We start from the raw sequence: 23,256 nt of genomic DNA on the forward strand, positions 1-23,256 counted from the left end.
AAGCTAGCGAGCGAGCGAGCGATACAGAGAGAGAGAGAGAGAGACAGAGAGACAGAGAAAGAACTCTTTGTTAACGATTGTTTGTACAACTTGCGGCAGAACTCGTGGAACTAGCGATGATAGGACAGTACAACGATATTTTTAAACTCTCCCGCTGTGAATTCTTTTTTTCTTCCCTTTTGGATTTTTCGAAACACAAACGTCAAGCATCTCGAGTATGCATGCGGACATTTAATGACAGCTCAATTTCAGGTTTCTTGTCTCATATTGCTACTGCTGCAACGCTTTATATCCCGAAATGAAACGTTTAAAAATTAGCGAATTTTTATTCATCGCGGCTTGTGAAACGTACTAACATGAATGTTAATGAAAATCCAAAATCTCGCTGGTTGAAAGAATGGTATAATCGTTTGTGTGCCTTTTTAAATGAATGCGGGTTAAATTATCTAAGACATCGACGAATTGTTAATTTCCAATCCAAACCAAAAAATTGAAAATTATTACCTCTACATACATAGCATAAAATATCCAATCGTTTCGTTAATGAATTTAGTGGGGAAACGTTCGAGGAATGTGTAATTCTACGCGGTGATATAATTCCCTGAAAAAATATCTCGATAAAGGAGCTCCGTTCGATTTACCTTCGTCGTAGAAGTACTCTGAGGCAAAGTAATTTGAAAAATAATTTCTTTTCGACAAATAATATTTGATAGAGGAAGGAGATGGATTCTGATACAGGTTTCTGAATATTTCACGGAATCAGAAGTTTCTCATTTGCGCGTCTACGGCTGACACACCGGAACTCTTACAGCGATGTTGAAAGATCAAAGGATCGTACAAACGAAAAAAAATGCACAGTCCCTCTACCTTTGCCAGTATCTTGGAGCTTTAAAAACTAAGTTTTGCTTCTGAATGTTCAGCATGAAAAATAACGCGCGCCTTTAAGATGTGGTCTTGATATCCTTTTTACGGCAACCATCGTAGTTAACGGGAAAATAATCGGGTTATAGGAAAGGCGATTGTTAAGAGGATAAACTATGTATGATTTTACAAAAGCAAGAATGTGGAGATGAGAAGTCGTTAATGTTTCTGTTGTTACAAGCTTTTATGAAGTTTTTATACAGGAAAACGATATTTGAAGGGTATAGCTAACATTAGAATACAAATATTTTATCCTGTATGAAGTAACGTATGAATATTAATTTCGGTAATATTCTTTCTTTAATTACGATACGTACATTGCTCATGAACGTACATAATATTATTTCTAATATCTACAGAGAGAAGTACTGTAAAGTATTAAAAATAGTACAGTGTTGTACTAATTTAAATGAGCTTTATTAAGGCCAGTATTAAATTACAGTTGCACATGAAATATGTATGAATACTTATGTTCTCTATACATATGTGTATATATAATTTGAATTTATAGTACAAAAACGCGTATACCAAAGAAGAATATTCTTCTTCTTTCTAAAGTTATTTTTCAAGTTCATTACAACATCGGAACAACTTTGTTGTCAGGAATGAAGGATTCGAAGAAGAAAACTCAATAACACAGAGGTTCTAATCAGCAACTAGAGTTTTTGAAATTAATCTCAAACACGTCAGATACACCTCAGAAGTGTCTTTAACGAGCTTCTGATTAACGTTGAGACGAAGCGAGCGGTAGCAAGTAACGCATTCCTTGAATGGTTTACAGTATTTACACAATCATCTGGCTTATTTGAAAAGTTTACGCAATTTCCTGTCGCGTCACGTGGCCTGAAATATTCAGAAAACTTCTCGGAGAACAGGGTGGCTCCACCGACAAAGAAGCAAACTCGCGTTTGCTGGATACGTTTCTATATCCGTAGGAACATGAAATGCATGTTCTCCAAACCGGTTGCTTTCGATCAGCTATCCGGATCGACTTTTGCTTTGAATTCTTTTATCTAGTGTCGATGTACTACGATCGTTGCGTTGGTTTACTGTGACTACATGATACTACATGAATAATAGATTCGAATTGTTTATGAAATAGATTGTAATAGATTGTAATAAATAATAGATAAGAGATTTTAATCGATGATTGATTTTAACACGTGCGCTGTTAATCGGATTTTCATTAGGTGCTTATATTATAAACATATCCATGAATTACTGTTGATTGAATTGCATGATTTACATTGAATTTTTCATAATTTACGTTCATTACATGCATACATTACATGCATTTACTACATTACGTTCATAGCTTCTACGAATATTCTGTCGATAGAAATTTAATGTAAACGTCGTTTCAACGAACATTCCACGTATAATACTCCGCATATAAAAACCAAATATTTTCTTATACAAAATAATAAGTGTTTGTCAACAATTGCAACAAAGATAAAAGTCACAATCGAAGAATAATAAAACGCGGTAAAAATGGTTTCTTGCTGAGATTAAGGATTCACGAATCCAATAAGGAATTACATTTCGCGACAAAGGACATTGTCGTCGCATAACAGAAGGAATTAACGATTTCCAATACGATATTAACGAGATCGAGAATAATAGGGATATACTGTTACGTACTACATAGTGCAGACAACGTGACAGCAAATACCTACTTGTTATCCTCGGCGTTCTTCATCGCTTTCTCTCTTTTTTATTCATTTGCATTCGCTAGAAAAGCGAATATAGGATAGAATGAAAAAAAGAAGATAAGATATACAAAGACTGCTAATCATCCTTGCAAACCATCCCGATCCTGAAAACTAGACATTAAGGAGAAAAGGTTTTAGCTACGGGATTAAAAGGAATTTCGTTTATTGCATTGCCTCCACTTTGTCTCTTTGTCGCCCGATTATCGTTCACTCTACAGTAGGTGTAATAACGAAGAAAGAAGGAACGGAGAAAAAAGAATATCGTTGATAATTACACCGACTGGAAAAATGGCCTTGCTTTTTCCGTTTTACGTGCTTTCTCCTGTCGACCCGTAGTTTTGATGCGGGAACGAATCTCTTTCTCGTGCTTTCTTGTACCAGTGAAAGAAAATTACCGAGGACATGGCCTCGTAGAGTAGGTTTTAAATCCCGCGTACACCCCCCTCGGATAAATGACCACGCAACTGAAGATTTACGCGAGCAGTTCTCATTATCTGGCCCGTTACCATAACGTGGTCATTATCGTTTGTTCGTAATTTTCTGGTCGCCACTCCACGTTTTTTCTACGAGAGATCTCCGTACCGATTAGGACGAACGAATGCAAGATTGTTCACCGAGTTTTTCATTTTTATTCTGTTGATCCTTGACAGAATTGTTAAGAGGAACACGCGAACGATGATGATCTAATCAAATCTCAGGATCTCTCTCATTTACAATTCACTGAAATTTCTTTTCAAAATCATTACAGTTGGTAATTTGACCTTTGGGAAATTCTTTCGTTTGAGACTTGATTCTTCAGAAAATCGAGTTTGAAAATTTATCGAAGACATAACGCGAATCTCTCAGAAGCTAAATCGATCAACTCCACGTTTTGTCGAATCCTTAAAAATTATATTTATTTTGAACAAAAGTTCGATTCTCCTCCTCCAATTTATTTCTAGAATAACTAACTGGTATATTCTTCTTTTCTTTCATTTATTTTTAGAACAGTCGTCTGAAATTGAAATACTGTACACCCTGCGACTGTCCCAGTAAAAAGCAATATGTCTTACCTCTTATTATCTTCTTAGACGTATACTCTGATATATACCCGTTTCGATTGTCCAGATGAAGTTGATCCCCGGGGATATCCCATTAGATGGATCAAGCCGCGTAATCTTAACAATCCGCTGAAAAATACAAGCTTCCTACAATGCACAGCTGCGCCTTGTTTGACATCTGTGCACTTTATTGTATCGCGTGTCTATGTGTTTATACGAGCAGAGATAGGAGCGGAAATTATAGTGTAGCGCTTCAATCACGCCGCGTCAATAACAAAGGCGCGCCACAATTCTTCCAATTAGTTTCGCAAGTTACTTCGTGCCGCGCGAGTATCTTCAGAAACGGGAGATCCCATTCGCAAGACTAAATAGCGATGATTAAAGTATATCCGTTATAAACTGAATTGCGTTTATGGATGAAAGCGTCTATCAAAGAATAATTGATAAAATAATAATTTGATCCTAAAATAATATTCTTCGAATACGATGAAATTATAATCTTTCCAATTCTTTTGGAAAAATAGCGGATAAAGTGATAGTGTGTATTTTATGTTCTATGCGATCGATATGTGTAATGAAACGAACGCTTGCCGAATTTGTATTATAATCTTCGTGTCCTACCTGAGACGGTGGATATATTTTTCTCGGTTTCACGTTTCGTTATGACGTTGCCTCGGTGCATAATTACATCGACGAAAGTTGCAACATTATGTCGATCAAGTACTTTTTCTGTGGACGTTTTTAAAAACGGTCGAGAGAAACAAGTGAGTCTGCTCATGTAAGTATATGTTGTTAATCATGAACACCTTTGTTCTCTTAACCTTCCTTTAAATTTGACATTGTTATTAATATCACGTGTATTTCTCCCTAGAATATTTTTCTACCAAGTGAAACTATCAATAAAACGATACATACTTTCATCCTTTCCTCCGTGAAACTTACTCTGTTTAATGTATCAGAGCCAAGCCCAAACATTAGCTACAACTAAACTCAACCATCACCATGATGCCAGATCCATGCATTCTCCACCAATCTAACTTTCCAGTAGCTACTCGTAAATTAAAATTAGACTGTTCAAAAACTAACGTAGGACCGCCCCATTTTCATTTCCACACTCCAAACAACATATGAAGGAAAGTGCCTCGAGAAACACGAAACACGCATATACATACAGATTCCTTAATGTATATAAAGAATCATGTGTGACGTTTCTAATCTTCGTAACACCCTGTTCGTCCCAGTTAACACCGGAAAGCTCGGCGTTACCAAAATCCTCGCTTTTCCCTTGTTTTTTTTTCAAACGAGCTGTCAGCCCCTTCCATTTAAACCGCTTAAGGAACACGCGGAGATAGGACGCCGGAAGGACGTCGGTAGTGACCCATATGATCCTTCATCTACTTACGTAAATACATAAGTATACATGTGCGTGTTCCCTCAGCGTCGACATCGTTCTTCCTTAGAAATCTCCCCGGAGACGGTTGTATCTCGTAATCACAAGCGGTATTCCGGCGTTCGTCGGTGCTTGTGCACATGTAACACGACGCACATGGACGCGTTTCGTGCGTGTGACCAAATACACGAGGAGAGGTTTAGTTACCTAAAGGGTGCGATCCCAAGAGGGAGGCAGCAGGTGTATATCGACTCCTCACCCATATTAATATCTTGCTTCGAGCCTTCTGGGGTTCCGTCTTGGTTTTCCCCGTATCGCTGTCACATTACGGGAATACGAGCTGCAACCTAGAAGCGAACGTAATGGCGAAACGCTTCGGTGCAAGTGTTATCGGCGAACGTTTCTTAGTCACGTCGAACTCGTACATGTGCTCGTGAATATTTGCTAAGTTTTGTCTCTGATGGAATATCTGTACGTTCAATAATTTTACAATTATTTAGGAGACTATATCGTTCGATATATGGAGCGGCTTTATTAGCAGATGAAAAGATTATATTCTCCCGTAACACGATCATGTAATTTCTTTCCGATTGAAGTATTATTTTAATACAGTGAACTTGATACCATTGTTCTCTGTAATATTATATTAATACCTTTTTTCGTTGTCAAACGTACGCGTAATTAAAGTATTACTATTCGTCAAGAACAATGGTACAAAAAGTCTCTTTTATATTGTAATACTATGGAATCATGAAATTAACCGCTTTTATATTACATTACATAAATTATATTTTTTATATCCATTCTCTCAAAAAGAATGAAAATTCGTATTCGCGATAGCATCGATCATTCGTTATATGAATCACCATTTATACAAATTTCTTCATCGTACCATGGATATCATCGATATTATTTTCGAGATAATAACTCGCTTAACCTCGTTATTGACCGCGCTTCTCCTTTCAAAAATAATCGCGGGATTGATCATAAAAATTTACCGAGCTGGGGCAAACAGAAAATGTGGAAATAATTACGGAAGCGTTTCGCGCAGGAGTCGATGGAATCGCGTTATCAGCGAACGTCATTACGCGAACAACTGGCGTCGACAGTATCGACATTCATTGGTAATTAAGTATTAACAGCTTATCGGTGGAAAGTGACCTCACGTCGAGAGTTCAAGCTTCCCTTCGTGCACTGTTCGCGCCGTCTCTCATTTATAATTAGAAAGTTGATTACTTGCGGTGGCTGCGCCATACATTCGGCATATATACCAGATACGATCCCTCTTCGAAAAAGAGCTCCAATTCTCCGATCTCCTTCTGGGGGAACGATTAGATTATTCACAGACGCAGACGTCTGTTCAGAGACGCTTATAGTTCGTTTCCGTTCTTTAAATAGAATTATTTTTGATAGGAAATAACGATTAAGATATATTTTTATACAATTAACTCCGCTACGATCCTTCCTTAAGCTCGTTCTCACATCGACGAAAGAAAAGGATTTGAAAATTGCTCTTAAATTTTGGTGTATTACGTCTTTATAAAAATATCGGGAAAGATATGTTTCTGTATTTAGGAATTGATGAAATAATGTAATGTGTAAAAACATAGAAAAAAGAAAGCTAAGTAACGTACAAGAGAAATAGATCGTACTTTTTCAACCTTTAAAAAGTCGTGCCTGATACTATTAAGCACAGATTACAAGAAGGATTAATTATCTAAATTTTCATTGATTCTTCATTATTCCTGAGCACGACAGCGTGCTCTCGCGAACCTGGAAACGAGGTTGAACGTTCGCGCGTGACATGCAGCTCCTCGAAAAATAGTCAAATTATGAAATATCTTGCGAACTCTGTTCCGCCATAGTGCATCGACCGTATAGTATACTATTTTTATTTTTCGATACAACCGCGTTGAACGCTTGGAGTATCCATTATTGGGTGAATAACGTATTTTGTATCGTTAATATACAGTGGTCCATTAATTTTCGCCCGGGGTTACAATTACCTCTCGCTTGCAAAGCTTTCCGATTTTTAACGGAACGTTCTCGGTTTCCACTCGGTTCTCACCGACCAATGAAAACATGAAAATAGCGAAAACTTTTTGAGCATCAAAACATCGTCGAAGTTTGGACGATATTCGGATTCTCTGTCAATGGCGCCGGTGTGTTTTGGATTTTTAAATCGATGCTGGTATGCTTTTTCCTGAAAGGAAAATGTTTCCATTGTTTGTGCGTTCGATGAATGAGCGTTGAACGTTGTTGAATTATTGGCCATGAATATGAAATGATTATTCGCAATTATTCAAAAGTTATAAAGAAAAACATTAGTTTTTTTTATAGATTTCCTCTGGCATTGAATACAAAATAGAATTTTTTGATAATAAAATAGTAATTAAAAGTAAATGATGTAAATGTAAATGATGCATTGGTACTAAAGATTGGGAAAAATTGCATCGTATGTATTACACATACATATAACTCTTTCACGTCTTCCTCTTTTGACGAAAGATTTAAGAAAAAGATATTTTCTCATGTCCTATAAAATTCAGAATTTAATTTCACGCAGAAGTGCTATATAATAAAATATTCTTTAAATTACTCGTTTTATTGTAAAAGAATCTTACATCTTACGATACAAGATATATGCAATTTCCATTTCTTCAATCGATATTCAAATTTGAAGAGCGAATATACCTCTTGAGAGTTGGAACTTATTATCCCTGAAGCGTACTTCAGTCCCTCAAATTGAAATTTCTCCTCGGTGTAGCATATTTTGAACTAAAACGTAAATTTCAAAGTAAAAACAATGATCGATGATAATAAATGATGATAGTATATACCATATTATCCAGCACCATTTTGAAATTTACACTGTAAAACGAAGCCACGCGATAATAAATCGGGTGTCCTTTTAACTTAAAAAAAAAACTCTATTTCTAGCTTGCTTTACGCTTCCTACAGTTACTGTCTTTTTCCATAATTAAACACAATTCTCCTTTTTTTGCACAAAGTAGTACCTCCTACATTATGTTCGTGTTTCACTTTAACCCACTAAAGATCAAAAAGTAATTTATCATTATGTTATAAACACTTGAATTTTCTTTTAATTTCGTATAACTACTTCTACGTGGGACAAACAACAATGGAAAAAATATTAAGCAAATTCATCTCCCCTTCATAGTCGCAATACTAAAAAATAGCATTTGATAATGTATCTTGACTGAAGAAAAAGATAGCAAATAAATTGTCGTATTAACGTAACGTTGGTCTTAATGGATTAATTGAAATTAGGTCGAAGAACGATACAAACAGAGAATGAACGAACGCGATGCGGTTCGAATGAGATAACATAATCACACCAGGGAAATATAGAAACTGGTGGTGTCTATGCGGTTTGCTTTCGACCGACCAACGATTTGTATTTCGACCGAAGCAGTTTAGCGAAAACTTTTCCTCCGCCGTTTCGTTATTACGCGCCCCGGTGGTGGCCCACTTTGAAACTGAATCTTCCCCCGGAGTTCTCGCTCTAACTAGAATATAATGTACCGTATATAGACGACACCGCCCCTGGGAAGAACGAACTCCCTCGATGCTCTCTAGATCTCGACCTGCGTTCGTTTTCTCGCGAATCGATTCCGCCTCTTCGAAAGGCACTCGGTCCGTGAATAATTACCCGAAACTTCTTTCGTAACCAGCAGCTATCCAGAACACGAGCCAGTTTCCTGGTTCGCGACTGTATGAAAATATCTCTCGTTCCTGATGGAACTTTCGCGTAATAAGGGACAAACACCCTCCGGCTTTTTCTTGCATCATCGCGGGACCGGAGATCCGATCGATAGCTCGACCAAGCGTGAAACCTGTGAAACTTTTGAAATTTTTATTCCAAGATACAACACGAATTGGCTCGTTTCAACCTCCTCTCTCGTTCTTTCTTCTACTTTCTTCTTTGCTCTCTGTCCGATAATATGGTCGTGAATTTTGCACGAAACGAATCAAGTGCCGCGGATATTAAATAAAACGAAATGGCGGATGGTAATCGTTTCGAGAGCAGAGGTTAAAGGGAAAGAATTCGTTCACGGTCTGAACGATTTAATTGACGGCAGCGATCGTCCGAGAGAGAGAGAGGAAAGTCTTGATTCAGTGATCCGTTTAGTGAATTTTGTTCCCGTGAATCGTTGCTACAAGATCTTTATGTTTTACCGTGGTGTCTCTTTACCGTTGAGTTTGAGGTTTTAAAAATCGTAAAGTTGCCGCGATTTTTATTATTCTTGAATCTGCAATATTTTATAAGATATAAATTCTTAGATTGACATCGATTTGTTAAAATGCACTAGGAGCAAAAAAAAAAAAGAATATAAATATCCTATCAGATTCTGTATGTCTGTTGATATACAAAAATGATTGCTTGTTTTTTAATTATACTGTTTATAATTCAAATGAATATCCTTTTATATAACCATTGGCTCGTATTTTCATTTAATTTCATCAAACAGAATTCACTCGTAACTACATTTACGTTACTCACTTATAGAAAATTTTTCACCAATTTTAAAACCGTATTCTGTTATGGCATATAATAAATTAAATCGAATTAAATGAGAGAATATTTCCCAGTAAACAGCACCGGTCCATTTCATTCTCGTGTTGCTGTATTCCATCCCGATGAATTAAAAAGCTCGATTAGCATCTCGAATATCCATGAATTTATATGAACTATTTTATATAACAAAATTTAATTAATACCATAGACTGCAAGTTCTAAAATTTTTGTTTGAAGAAGACGAATACGTCTTATCACATGAGCTGAGTGAAAATAAATTCTTTAATATTGAAACTATCAAAATGATCAGTTCTCAATTTTTCATAGAAATTTGATAGATTTATTGATGCGCACTTTGGGGATTCATACAATTTTTTTGAAAATATATGGACGAGAATTTTTTTATTTGCATTATGTATTTTTCCATTTGATTTGTTTTGTATAAATTGTTTGTATAAATTGCTACAGTCATCGATAGCTTTAGCGTTAATCACAATGCGAGTACTAACGGTGTTGTTGGAGATATTAGAAAATTCATGTGTACAATTGGTGAATGTCAGAATCGATAGAGTTTATTCGATTGATTCGGTCGAGCATGACACGTTGCTATATCGAAACTCCACGGACCGTGCAGGTGCATATGCAACGACAAATTTCTGCGGATGATTAAACGCAACGAGCTCTCAAACCTCTACTCGGAAAATTATGCATGGAATAAAATGCCGAAGTGGGTAATACGATCGCTTAACGTAATCGGGGATTTATCGTGAAAAAATCTACGAACGTAGTCAGCTCGATGCATTGACGAAAGTAGTTTCATTAACGCTGCGTTTAATTATTGCGTATCGTTACTTCGTGCGCTGCGGTGAATTTCATGGTATAATTTAATAATAAACGCATTATTCGTATATGTGTATTGATCGAAAATAAAAAAGGTAGAATTCTTTTTTACGCAGTTTACAGAATATTATTTCAGAAGAAAGAAACGAATCAAAAATTAAGATAAAGAATACAAATCTGCGACGATATCTCTTTACAAAGATATCTCAATACATTTTAATAATATTTCAGATACGCTTAAAAATAATAAAACAATTAACTGTTTGCAATCAATTCTCAGACAACTTTCAGTTCTAAATATCAGTTTAGTTCCAAACAGAGTTTTAATTCGGCTGTCAATCGTTTCCTTTCAAGATAATTAAGAACTTAAATTTACCATTTTGTTTGGATCATAACAAATTTACGTGGATATCAATTAATTATTCAGTCATTCAAACAGCGCATGAATATTTCACGGAAAATATTCTCGGTAAGGAAGGAAAATAATTCCGATTTTGGTGCCAATTTATGGAAAGATGTCATCGAGTTACAGTTTACGATATGTGCTATTGACAAATAAATCTCGGTGCATAAGCGAATTAACACACAACAGGTTTCCGAGGAACGATTTAATTAACATATCGTATAATTATATCGTCGAAACTAGACAGTACACGCAGTATGATTGTCCGAAGCGAACGTGGCATTCGTATCGTCCGAACGTATCTATGACAGAGGCGACCGATAGGATTTATAATGGCCTGGCAAACCGGCGATCACCTCGTAATTTATTGGCTGCCGCTTCGACGATTACTCGCGAAATAGCGGATATTAAGCGAGGAGAGTCTCGTCGATGAGAGGAAGCTTTTTGCATGTGAAAAGATCCGTTAATCGACGCTCGAGTATACGTATGAATCGGTTCCTAGGAACCGTGGATCGTTTAAAATCTTGTTCAGGATGGAAATGTTGCGAATCACTACTCACACTCGAAAAATTCAACATACATACGTATGGGTGTATATGCAGACACGAAAATAAAATACGGTGAAAATACGAAATAACTTTTTTTCCGACTTAAAAATGCTACGAAGCGAACGGACCGTTGAATAAAAAAAACTAGGAAAAAAATCGCGAACCTCGTTGGCAATGGCGAAGATTGGTTTAGCGGACGGAATAACGATTTTCGAATTCAGTGTGGATGTATTAACCGCAAAGCGTCGAATACTCTGGAGCTCGGGTCTCGCCGTAGCGATTTTCCGAGATTGGAAATTCAATTTAAACGTTCCTGTAAATAAAATCCTAGCCCTCCTCCTGTTTCCCTCTGGCTTGCGTCGAAACAGACGCGTTGTCTCATTCCTGACGAGCTGATAATTCTGCCGGGATGCGTTTTGTGCGAGAAAAGTTTTACTCTCGAGATAAAATTTCATTGGCAATCGTAGCCTGAACCTTCGATTTATTTAAACCAACGGCTGCTTTATACTTGCTTACCCGACAGATTTAAATCTTTACGATTTTAGGATAATATGGAACTTTGCGTGTCATGAAAGTAGAAGTGCCATGAAAGAGAATCAATAATAGCCGCGTTCCTGTATGATTCATCGACTAGATATTGACTTTTATAAGAGAATACATTGGTTAGCTTAAATTTTTAATATCATCGTAAAAAGATCAAATTTTTAGTAAAATAGTGCGATCTTCTGAAAGAAAAATGCGTTTATGAACAGTACTACGTAAATACCCATTGCCAAAAACCATAAGACGAGATCACAATCTTACTGAATGTGGGCACACATGATCGATGAAGTTTTTATGAAAACTCTACAGCGGAAGAGGCAGCATGACCAGGGATGATTTTGATTGATAAACCTAGTCTGAATTTGAAATTTCAGCCGGTGAAGAGAAAAGCAGGATTCGTTATCTGACATTTTTCCCGGCTATGCAAAGCACCGCGAGAGGGCTGGACTTGCATGCACGCGTGTCTAACGTAAAGGACGTATGTCCACGTCAAACTCCTTCCGAGTGTGCACGTTCTGGAACAAGGCACGTAGTACTTCCCTTCCGGATGGTGTTTCCAAAGGACACACCACTACCAGTTCGCCTCAAAATTCAGCCTTTCTCTATATTCTATATAGAGGAAGTTTCATAATTATAGATCAAGTAGAGGTTGGTGACCGTCAGTGGGAACAATTACGTAATATGCATGTGTTTCATATTGCTTTAACTTTTAAGCTTTAAAGAATTAAAATTTCGATAGCTGTTAGCGATATAGATACGTACGGGTTGTTTGTAAGGGACAAATGGAATATTGTCAGAGATATTTTCTAAAATTTTAAGCTTAGATATCAACGTTTTTATTCAAGATCATATTTTCCGAGATTTTTAGATTTTGGACTCTCGATGCTTCTCCAATTTACTTGGAAAAATATACTTGGAAATATGCTTTAACAGCATATATTTTGATTGTTATAAAATGTTTGTCAGAATATTTTTCCCTCTGTAGCATCTACCTTTGCCCTTTTCCCAGTATTGTCGATATTTACTCCGACAGAAGTTGAGGTCCCAGCGTGAGATGATTAACGCTGTACATGCGCGGGAGGCTATATAAACTGCTTACTTTTGCCTTATGCATATCTAATGTCCTGGTTTGCCGGATATTTACAAGTCAAATGCGAACGATCGATGCACGTTACAACGATCAGGTGAAACCAGTACGGCGCACAGACGCTAAGAGAAGAGGAAGAAAAAGCTCGCAGTGTGAGTCTTGAGACTGTAAAAGAGACATTAGCAAAGGAATAGGAGCATAAGAATAGAAAGAAGAAAAACGAAGACAAAGAAACAGATAGTGGCGGACGATGGAAAGAAGGAATGGAAAAAGAAACGTGAAGAACGATGTAACGAGCAATGAAGCTCGGAACCGTATTTATTTTGTCTTGTAACGCTGGTTCACCGCAAAAGCCGGCACGAAAGAATCGTGCCCCTAGTACTCCGACGATAAAGTCCACGGGAGGATAGGACGAGGTGAAGTACGCGAACCATGAGTTTTCCGTAGCGGGCGGAGACTTCGAAAAGTTCTCCAGCACGAAGGCATGGGGTTGCACGCGCACGACCCATGCACGTGGAAAGTTCTTGCGATCCACAAGGGCTCTGCACTCCCTGAAGGATCTCGATTCTCCGCTGAAATAAATACTCGAGAGGGAATCCTCTGCTGGCCTTCCAGCGTAGTTTTCTATGCTTTTCTGCATGCTCGAGGTTAATCAATTTAATGAACCTTACTACCGCCTGAAAGATACTCACGAAGTGTGTCTCTTTTATGTTGTATTCAGAACAGTATATGAGAATAGGGACGTTGTCTCGAGTAATCTAGTTGTTTTATTCGTTGATAGTTATCACTGAAGTTCTGTCGAAGGTTGTACCGCTGGAAGCAGTATTTTCTAAACGATTTTCACTTTAGAATAATTTTAAAAGGCTTTTTAGTTTCTTTTTTGAATAACTTGCTTGTAATGTTCATTCCAAGGTAGGTACAAAATTTTCTATCAAGATGCTGAACGCTTTGAATATCATTCAAAGCGTTCCTTGTTATATAGCGTGTGCTTTTATCTTTATTCTACCGTTGTAGTTAAATATTTATAGACTTCATATTACATGGAATTTAAAATTTGCTATTATTTATAGGACACCCTGTATATCCATAAACATCGAAGGGCGATATTTTTGCTATTATTGTGAGTGATAAACGGTATCAAACGAGGATTGTTTTTTCGCTGTCAATGTAGAAAATCTCGTCGTTTCCTATCGGATGACGATCGTTCGCATCGAGCGTTAATTCCCGTTGATAACGCCATTTTTTCAATTCCGACCCGATTATCACGTAACACTGTTCGCACTGTCAATTAAGGGAGCATTTTACGATGTTTTTATATTCGAAACTGGCTGACAGCTTACCGGGCGCAGTAAATAACACGATTCGAAGATTGAGCGAATCCTCGCTGTACTATCAAACGAGCGGCATTGATCGAAAATTTTACCGCAGTTGAAACGCGTAAAAACGTATAGAAAATAATGCTGTCAATTTTATTAGTGAAACCTTACTATATTAACATTTGCTGTTATTGTTTGTTGTTAATTGATATAGAGAGCTATTGGTGATTAATCAGAGACCTAATGTTTAATTTTGTTTTATCATCAAATTTTTATATTTCAATCTTGCTCCCATTTTAGTAAACAAGAGGGAATTGTAATATTTGTAATATCAAACATAAAATTAGAAAAATATAATTGGGTAGAATATGATCGAAAAGGCGTAGTAAAGATAAGGTGTGTTCTGAATCATCAACGATATTAATATTGTACAACATAACGCAAGCTAGCTATGCTACTCTTGCATAATAATAAGTTTGATGGGGAAACAAGTCAAATTGCACGTAAAATGTTGAAACGATAAAACTCCAACACCCTATGTACATATGTATATATGCACCGAACTTGTTCCGATTGGATACGGAATTTCAGTGCAAAACGATCGGAACGAAAGTCAACCGGCTGACACGGCGTGTCACCCAATTACACGATCGGGTTATAAATATTTGATCATGGAAACCGCTACACGTAGGTTGCGTGGCGGCTACTTGATAAACGTAGTTTGTCGAGCGTGTACAGGCCACGTCACGGTCGCGGAATAGAAGCGAACGATAACCGAATTGGTGTAACCGACGTAAACGCACTCGCTTATGTCGAGTCCCGCGTTGGGAATTGACGTTGTTACAACATGTTCGAGGGTGTTCCCAAAGTAAATCGATTCATCTCGGTACACGGGATCACATTTTTCCTATTTTCTTCGCTTTTCATCGTCACATACGCCAGAGGGAAAATATGACTCGGCCTTGTGTTCGTGCGCGCTTTCCTTCCATTCTGCCCTTTCCACCCTGGAGTTTTGGAATAAATTCAAATAGTAAGAACGTCTAGCGACATCGTCGTTGTCGTCGGTGCTCAGTCTACGTTTCCACGACCCCTTTCTCCGGCCTCCATTCCCGTCGGGAGGCACAAAATGAATTGTACCCGCTGGTACCCGCCGGTAGAAAGAGTAATTTGATGCACAACCTCGAACTCCCGGATGATAATAAAAGGGGTAAAGTGTGCTCGGCGTCGTATTGTATTAATTTAAGTTCAGCTATCCGGCGCGGCGTCTACGGTCGGATGTGTACCAAAACGATATTAAGTTAGATTGCTAACAATGTACGTTAAGTTAGCCCACCGCAAGTTTCTAGTTTCGAGATTAACAGAATGAAGTAAGATATATAGAAAAGAAAAAAACGGACCGAGTATTACTGGATAAGAGGGAAAAAAATAAAATATGAAAAAGAATGGAAGGCTGGGTGGAAAAAAACGACGATAAAAAAGGGGGTGAAAGAGCACAACTAACGGAGATGGCAACCGATGCTGACGGCTCGGAAGCATCGCAGAGAACCGCACTCGTAGACTTCCCCTGATAACAGGGAAAGTTGAGTTTCCTCCTGTTGATCGCGCTACTCGGCTTTCCAACTACACGACGACCGAGAAGAGGAAGGTTTTGCGTAAACCTTCCAGTTAAAAATGCTTTTAATTAAAAATCCTGCTGCTAATACCCTGCAGATACGCCGACTGGATTACGAGCTATGCAAAAAGTACCAATTGACGATGGCGTGCAGAGCGTTGCGCTGTCTAAACTTTATAGTTTGAATCTACTTGGATGTCGTATATAAAAGTCCCCGCTAGAATAGCAAGTGTTTGACTTGCTTTTGATAATAAAAAGAATGTCACAATGATCCTAAAATTTAATAAGCAAGAATTTATAAATCGATGCGATTGAAATATGCAGGAATTTTTATTTTATAATATAATAGTACCGCATTTTATGCAGAAATTTTTATGTACATATAGATTTTCGTTCATGTACTCATACAAGTTAATGCATATAAGAAAAAAGGCCATTAATATCAATAATATAACATTAAATTATTATTATTATTATTATTACTACTACTACTACTATTATTATTATTATTATATTCTCCACTTTACCCACAATGGATAGCTAATTACCGTCCTGAACGATAAAATACGAGACAATGAGACTTTAATATAAACCTCTTAGTGAAACGACCAAGTTGCTAACACAAACGGGCGATTACGTCCCCAAATTATATATCCAACCCCTTTCTACCCTTCGGAACGAGTAACACGCCCGTAACCAGTACACACTTGAACATGTTCTAATCTAGCCCGTCATGTTTCTCTTGTTAACAGAAATCCTCGGGATGGAGCTAAGAACGGCGAAACTGTTACTTTACTCGACACTGGTGGTCGTGGTGTGTTGGAGCCAGGAATATTGGACGGCGCAGTGTTCGTCGTCGTGCAAGTGCAGATGGATCTCTGGCAGGAAGACCGCCGAATGCATCAAGCAGAATCTCACGCAGATACCCAGCAGTTTGTCGCCAGAGATTCAGAACTTCGATTTGACCGGGAATCGTATCATGCACCTGATGCACGACTCGTTCAGTCGGGTGCATCTAGTCAATCTTCAGAAGCTGGTGCTGCGAAAATGCGAGATCGAGTCGATCCATACGGACGCATTCAACGGCCTGAAAATCGTAATTGAGATCGATTTATCAGGAAATAACATTAAAACCTTATATCCCGGTACGTTCAGGGAGACGCAACGATTAAGGGTGCTGTTGTTGAACGAGAACAAGCTAAAGGTGTTGGAAAACGGGTTGTTCCACGATCTCGCGTATCTACAGAAGGTGATGTTGTCTAACAACGAGTTAGAGCGAGTGGAGGAGGAAACCTTTCGCGATCTTCCGGAATTGCGATTGTTGACCTTGGATGGAAACAATCTGAGCGTATTGAGGGTGCAGAGCTTCGAGACGTTGCCGAAGCTTGGCAGCCTAGAGCTGCATAACAATCCATGGAATTGCAATTGCCGTCTGAAGAAATTTCGCGATTGGACGATAGAAAGAAAGCTGTATACGAAACCCACTACATGCCAGCAGCCAGCTACCCTTGCAGGGAAGATGTGGGACGAAGTCAGCAGCGACGAATTCGCTTGCCGACCTGAAATCTTTACGATAGGACCATCAGTGAAGATCGAGGTTGGCAAAGGCAACGTCACCTTTTGGTGCAAGGCTTCTGGGATCCCACGACCGCAGGTATGATATCGTGTATATACATCGTTTGCGTTTTTATTCGTTGCATAGCATGGGGAGAAACTCTGTTAAACGACGAGGATAAAATAGGACGGAATGCGCACCGTAAAGTATTGTAAAGCAAGACGCAATTAAGCCGAGAAATGTTGACTGCGGTAATCTACAGTAGCTTACAAGCTATTTAGTATACAATCTGGCTCGATGCGAAGGTTAGATCCGTTGGAAAGATTGTGCTGGTTAAGCTCGCATTCAGGCAACTTAGCCTGAAAGCTTCTAAACGATCTCCGACTCAACATTGTTTTCGGATCTCACCGTGGAAGATATCTTTTTCTTAACGTTTATCGTCTATGATCTCGTGTTTTGTAATTTTAATCGTAATCACTTGGATAAGAAACGAGCTAAGAACGTTCGTTTGTAGAGAATGTCTCAGTAATTGCTAGTACTTTCGGTATTTTCAAAGGGTTTATAAAATAGATGTGTCGAAAAAAGTTTTTTATTATAAAACAAATGAATACTTTGTATAAAAATGTTATAAAACACGAAATGAAAATGGTTTCTTTTAAAAAGGTCCATTGTCTCGCCATATCGATTTGTTTCCTCGACGTATTATACTCCAGAACAATTCGCGCAAGGTCCGCGGGAGCCACTGGCTCAAAACTGTGTGGCGAAATTTCTATGATTTAACGAAAATATCCTTCAACTTCGCGAAGAATAACACATGAAATCACGTCGTACCAAAAAAAGAACGCAGTTGGGCGAGCCTTTGCATACGTTAGCCAAGTCCTTTTGAATTTTCCGTAGCACGAAAACTGAAAATTAAGGACATCCTTAGAATTTTTTCGTTCGTATGTACACTTTATTGCCATCTGAGTAAGTTACAACCCTCTGGTGTAGTTTCTGACAAAGATAACAAAGATACAACAATTTTAGATTATCAAGACACAATTACCATAAATTCGAAGATTAATAGAATGTTTCAATCGTTTTACTTTTCTATTTCAGTTGGTCTGGGTACATCGGTCGAGAATCTTGAACAATCATACGAGACGACACAACGGAGAGAAAAACTACATCCTGAAATCGAGCCACGAATGGCTGAACCTCACGATACCGGACGTTATTCCTTCGGACAAGGGTGATTACGTCTGTCTGGCGAAAAGTCCAGGCGGAAATACAGAGAAGAACGTGACCCTGACTATCGCTGGTGACGCCATGGGCGGCAAGGACAATATAATTAGTCTGCCTCTCGCGCTCGGTTTGGGCGTGACCGCGTTGCTACTTCTGGTGGTGACCGTGTCCTTTTGCGTGTGTTATTGTCGTCGTCGACGAACGAGGCACGACGAGAAGAGCTTAGAGGCCGCCTCGATGGAGCACCACGGCCTCGGTGAACAGGAGAAGTCCCTCATCACGACTATAAATCCCGTGGTGAAGCCACCCAGACGATACGAAGCGCCTTCGGTGACGTCGCACGGCACCGAGATGACAGAGCTGAACCGTACATTGCTCGACAACGACTCAGTCTTCGGTCAGTACACTGCTTACATTACTAAACAGTGCGTGGCCAGGTGCTAGCTACTAACCATTTGTTAGCTTCCGAGCGGCGATTACGTCGAGACGTTCGCGAAACGCTCGACGATCAACCAGGCTCGATGGTCGTCCACTGCTGCTCGCGTGCATCGTACACGAACACGAAACGAGGAAATCGAACGAGTAATGGGTTTCCGACTGTGAAACTTCCGAGGATTGATGTTACGTAAATATTTCTTTCACGTTTGTTCGGAGTGGAGCGGAAGTTTTTAAAAAAATTTAGGTTTCGATTAAAATTCCAGCAAATTATTTGAACGAATGGTAAATTTACACGGGGTCAAGAAAACATTCGAAGAATCGTGGAAGTTTTGTACGAATAAGTTACGTGTATTATACAAAGGACGTTGAGTCGTGTTTGATTACGGTGCTAATGAAATTTCGATGTTTTTTACATAAAGCATACAATATTACGGACATAAATGTTTTCTATGGAAAATGTTCAAATATTTTCACGAGGCAGTGTATATTAAACAGGGTTGCTCTTGATAGGGTCAAACACTACATACATATCGAGTAGATGGGGTCAATTTAATTTTTATAAAAAGAGTAAGTGAAGAGAAAAGTAATTTAATTGCGGTTAACAAAAAAAAGTATATGTATGTTTTTTTTCAGTATCACAAAATACATACTTGTGGTACGATAATCAAAGAAAGGTATCTAACAATCGTAAGAGTATAAAAGGATATCACGAAAATGTACATGTTATAAAGTATATAATATACATATTTCGTAGGCGTCTTTTATATTTTTCATTTCGAGAAAAATATAAAACTGCTACAAATATAGAAAATATAGCTACTACTACAAAAGAAATAATATTGTAGAAAGTTATATAACTAAACGTTCCGTCGTTTTTTCTATTGGCTGTTTTATTACTAACCGTAAAAAGGGATATCATTGCGGCAAAAATTGCGTAACTGGGTGTGCGTAAAGCAAAAACACTGAACAAAACGGAGTTGCTTTATTTCTTCCGCGAAGTATCCTTTAACTCGTTCTATTGAACAGCGAACTAGAAACTATGAATGGAAATTTATGAACAATGAATTCATTTTTAATTAAAACGCAACAATAGGCCATGAAGGATAGATTGCACTCATTTTGACCCCAAAATTTACCAATATAAAGGTCTAAAAACATTTTGTTTTCAAAAAAAAAATTTCTTCGAATATCGAGAGTTCAAAATTAGAGTATGACAAGTTGTCTCTGTTCGTGTACGTATTCGTGGTACAACGTAATACGATGTTTCGTGGCAAAATCATTGCTGATATTGACACGAAGATCAATCAACGGAACCGTGAACAAAGGAATTTCCCCGATAAACGGTGCGCCGAAACGAAATCCAATTTAGATATTGTTAACACCGCAGCCATTAATCTTCCGATTTCCTTCGAAAACATACGTTCGCCTCCGTTTCGGAACTGGGTATCGTCGCTAATTAAAGGACGGAATAGATTAATTGAATCGTATATATGGCGAGTGTATTTAACTTTAAGACAATCGTGTCGGCCGTAATGCTGGCGAGGTTCAGTAATCCCGTCGACAGATAAATGAGGCGCCATCGATCCTGGGTGAACGAATATCGACCAAGACTGTTGCAAGATTAATGAGAGCGTGCAACATGTAATGATACAAAGAGAGAGAAAGAGGAAGCGAGAAATATAGTGAGAAAGAGAAAGAGAGAGAGAAAGAGAGGTGAAAGGCATTCGTCATTTGCGTCTGGTCGTTATTGATAGCGTTTTTCTCCGCGAACAACCTCGTTTTCCGTAAAAGAAATGCTGCATGCGGAATGCCTGTGTCCGACGTCGGTCTGCCGTTTAATTAGACACGACGTAATCTAATCGTCGTGTTTCACAGACGTATCGCGAAAACGATTATTTTGATAGACTTGTAAATATATGCATATACGATCGTTTAAACGCGCGGTATGGATAAATTCCATGTATAATGTATGTCGATGCGGGTAACCGTTCAACAGAGACCCAAGTATTTTTGTCCTTTAGCTTACGGCTGATATCGTGGCGACGGCGTTGTACATAATCTTTTTCTCGCAGAGAGCAACGATGACGATAATAACGGCGATCAACGAGAAAGACGAGTCGGGGTAATTGCGCACTCTGTAGTTCAATTTTTGTGTATAGCGTAAGAAGGGAGAACGGCGCAAAGAAACGACGTCGGTGAGTCGCGTCGAACCATAAGACGAAAACAGAACGGAACGAAAAGATAAACCGGTGTGGAGGGACAATGGAGGGTAAGCGAGCGAAGGATCAGGACGAGGGAAAGAGATGTTGCTGTTAATTGAAACATGGTTACTCGCTCTCTACCGTAAATAATGAAAATACTGGGAACAATAGGGGAGCGAGTACTGGGGGACTGTTTTACGCATAGAGTGGTGATTAAAGCGATAAGGGAAAAGGAAAATACGCGTTTTGCGACGTTTGCCTCGGATTCTACAAAGAAGAGTACAATAATAATCATCACGCACCGCTTCCATCTGAATTAGCAGGTTCTGTCGCTTTATTGAGAACGATTCTTCCTTGTGCGTTCTCATCGCGAAATCTCTTGCACGTATAATACGTATATGTATGCGATACTCGCGTTCCCAGCTCTTTGTCTATACACTTTCAAAGACAATAATTGAAATTGTCGAGGATCTCGTATTTGAACAGTTACCTTCCGCATCTCAATTACCTCCGCGTACACCCGGTGTCCTTTTGTATCCACTTGCCGGAAGGTTAGTCGTGCGCAATCTTTTTCTTTCTACCTCTTGGCCTACATCCTCTTTTCACTCTGCAATTGAACAGAATTCGAGTACTGAAAAAACACGGGGTACGATAAAACTTCTATGATCACTGGTCCTTTTCTTTACCTCGTACCGTTTTAGTTGACACTCGCTATGATTTTGCGCGAATCCACGCACAGATATACGCGGATAGTATACCTCGAAATTTAGATGGAGCGGCGAAATGTATCGTTGTTCGTGTCATGGCGCACGAGGTCGAGAAAATGGCAGAGCATCGAAAACGAAGTCCTCGACTGTGAGTAATATTCGATTAAAAGAAGCCAAGTGTACATTTTCTTGACAGATTTGTTACGCAAGAAGATGATGGAATCGCTGGTTGTCGTTTAAATTATAGCTTCGAAGTGGAGCGAGTGAAACACGTAAGAATCACGACCCACTTTTCTCCCGATGAAACTTTATCTCAAAGGACACGATCGATTTACGTGTCTTTGCGTTATAAGTCGTGGCAGGTCTTGTATATTACGTAATCTCCTCCGATGCGCAGTATCTAACTAAAGTAGCTCACGAGCAAAGGAAGTATCGAGTATGGATATTTTTATCATTTCGTTGAGTTCTCGACGAATCGTGAACTTTGCGTTTTAGCTGCGGGGAAATGTAAAACGTTTGAAAGGAAATTTCTTGTGATAGGTTTCGCTTCGATAGCATACTAAAGAAGGTACTCGAATAGGGATGCAATCGAAGGATGCCAGGGGATCTGTGACAATAATCTTCCTCATATATGTTTTCCATAATCAGTTCTAAAGCTTAATTTTATTTTTATTACTTTAGGGTATTTCTATTATAAATCATTTTCTTATTTATATTATTGAGTCTTAGTATCTTAGCCTTTTACGTAGCACCAGGTGAGTCGAAATGATCTATAACATGATTCTGGATGATGTTTAAGCTACATATAACTCCAAATTTGTCTGTCTGCATTTTCTCAAATATTGGAGATAATTTCCCAATTGTTAGATATAGACGAAGACATTTTACGAATAACTCGGTCGATCGAACTACGCAAGAGTGTACATATAGTTTCATAGAAGCAACGAGATCTCCTTGTCCTCGTTCCAAATTGCGCCCCGATTCAACGCAAGCCGTAAAACCGCGAGGCGTATCCTTCCCACTTAACAACTGTACTAATATTTATACGTCACTGAATTGTTATCGCTTTTATTCGACCGGCGGCTCTTAAATCTCTTTTTTTTTTCTGTTATATTTAATTATGATTATCGCGTCTTTCACTTTTCTTTCTTAACGTTCGTCCTTCTTTTTTGTTTATGT

The 23,256-nt window shown here is 38.4% G+C and overlaps 1 protein-coding gene and 1 long non-coding RNA gene across 9 annotated transcripts in view; one reads left to right on the forward strand and one right to left on the reverse strand.

The window, feature by feature from the left end:
* The window catches only part of LOC122568583, a 214,563-nt gene that overhangs the window by 182,357 nt on the left and 8,950 nt on the right, over nt 1-23,256 (forward strand). For 7 of the 8 annotated variants that reach the window (XM_043728484.1, XM_043728486.1, XM_043728481.1 and 4 more), the window contains 2 exons: nt 16,705-17,606; nt 18,606-19,128. In XM_043728484.1, coding sequence (XP_043584419.1) covers nt 16,716-17,606; nt 18,606-19,128 — 1,414 coding nt within the window. In that variant the 5' untranslated portion in view covers nt 16,705-16,715. Of the gene's footprint in view, nt 1-16,330; nt 17,607-18,605; nt 19,129-23,256 lie in introns of those variants that run through there. The other variant, XM_043728480.1, reaches the window with a different exon arrangement.
* LOC122568587 lies at nt 16,903-23,243 on the reverse strand. Its single transcript, XR_006317141.1, has 3 exons — nt 22,057-23,243; nt 21,673-21,977; nt 16,903-17,039 (listed from the first exon to the last, which is right to left on the reverse strand). It is a non-coding gene; the product is annotated as an uncharacterized LOC122568587 (long non-coding RNA).

Source organism: Bombus pyrosoma, linkage group LG6 (assembly GCF_014825855.1).
Source record: "Bombus pyrosoma isolate SC7728 linkage group LG6, ASM1482585v1, whole genome shotgun sequence".
Lineage (NCBI taxonomy): Eukaryota > Metazoa > Arthropoda > Insecta > Hymenoptera > Apidae > Bombus > Bombus pyrosoma.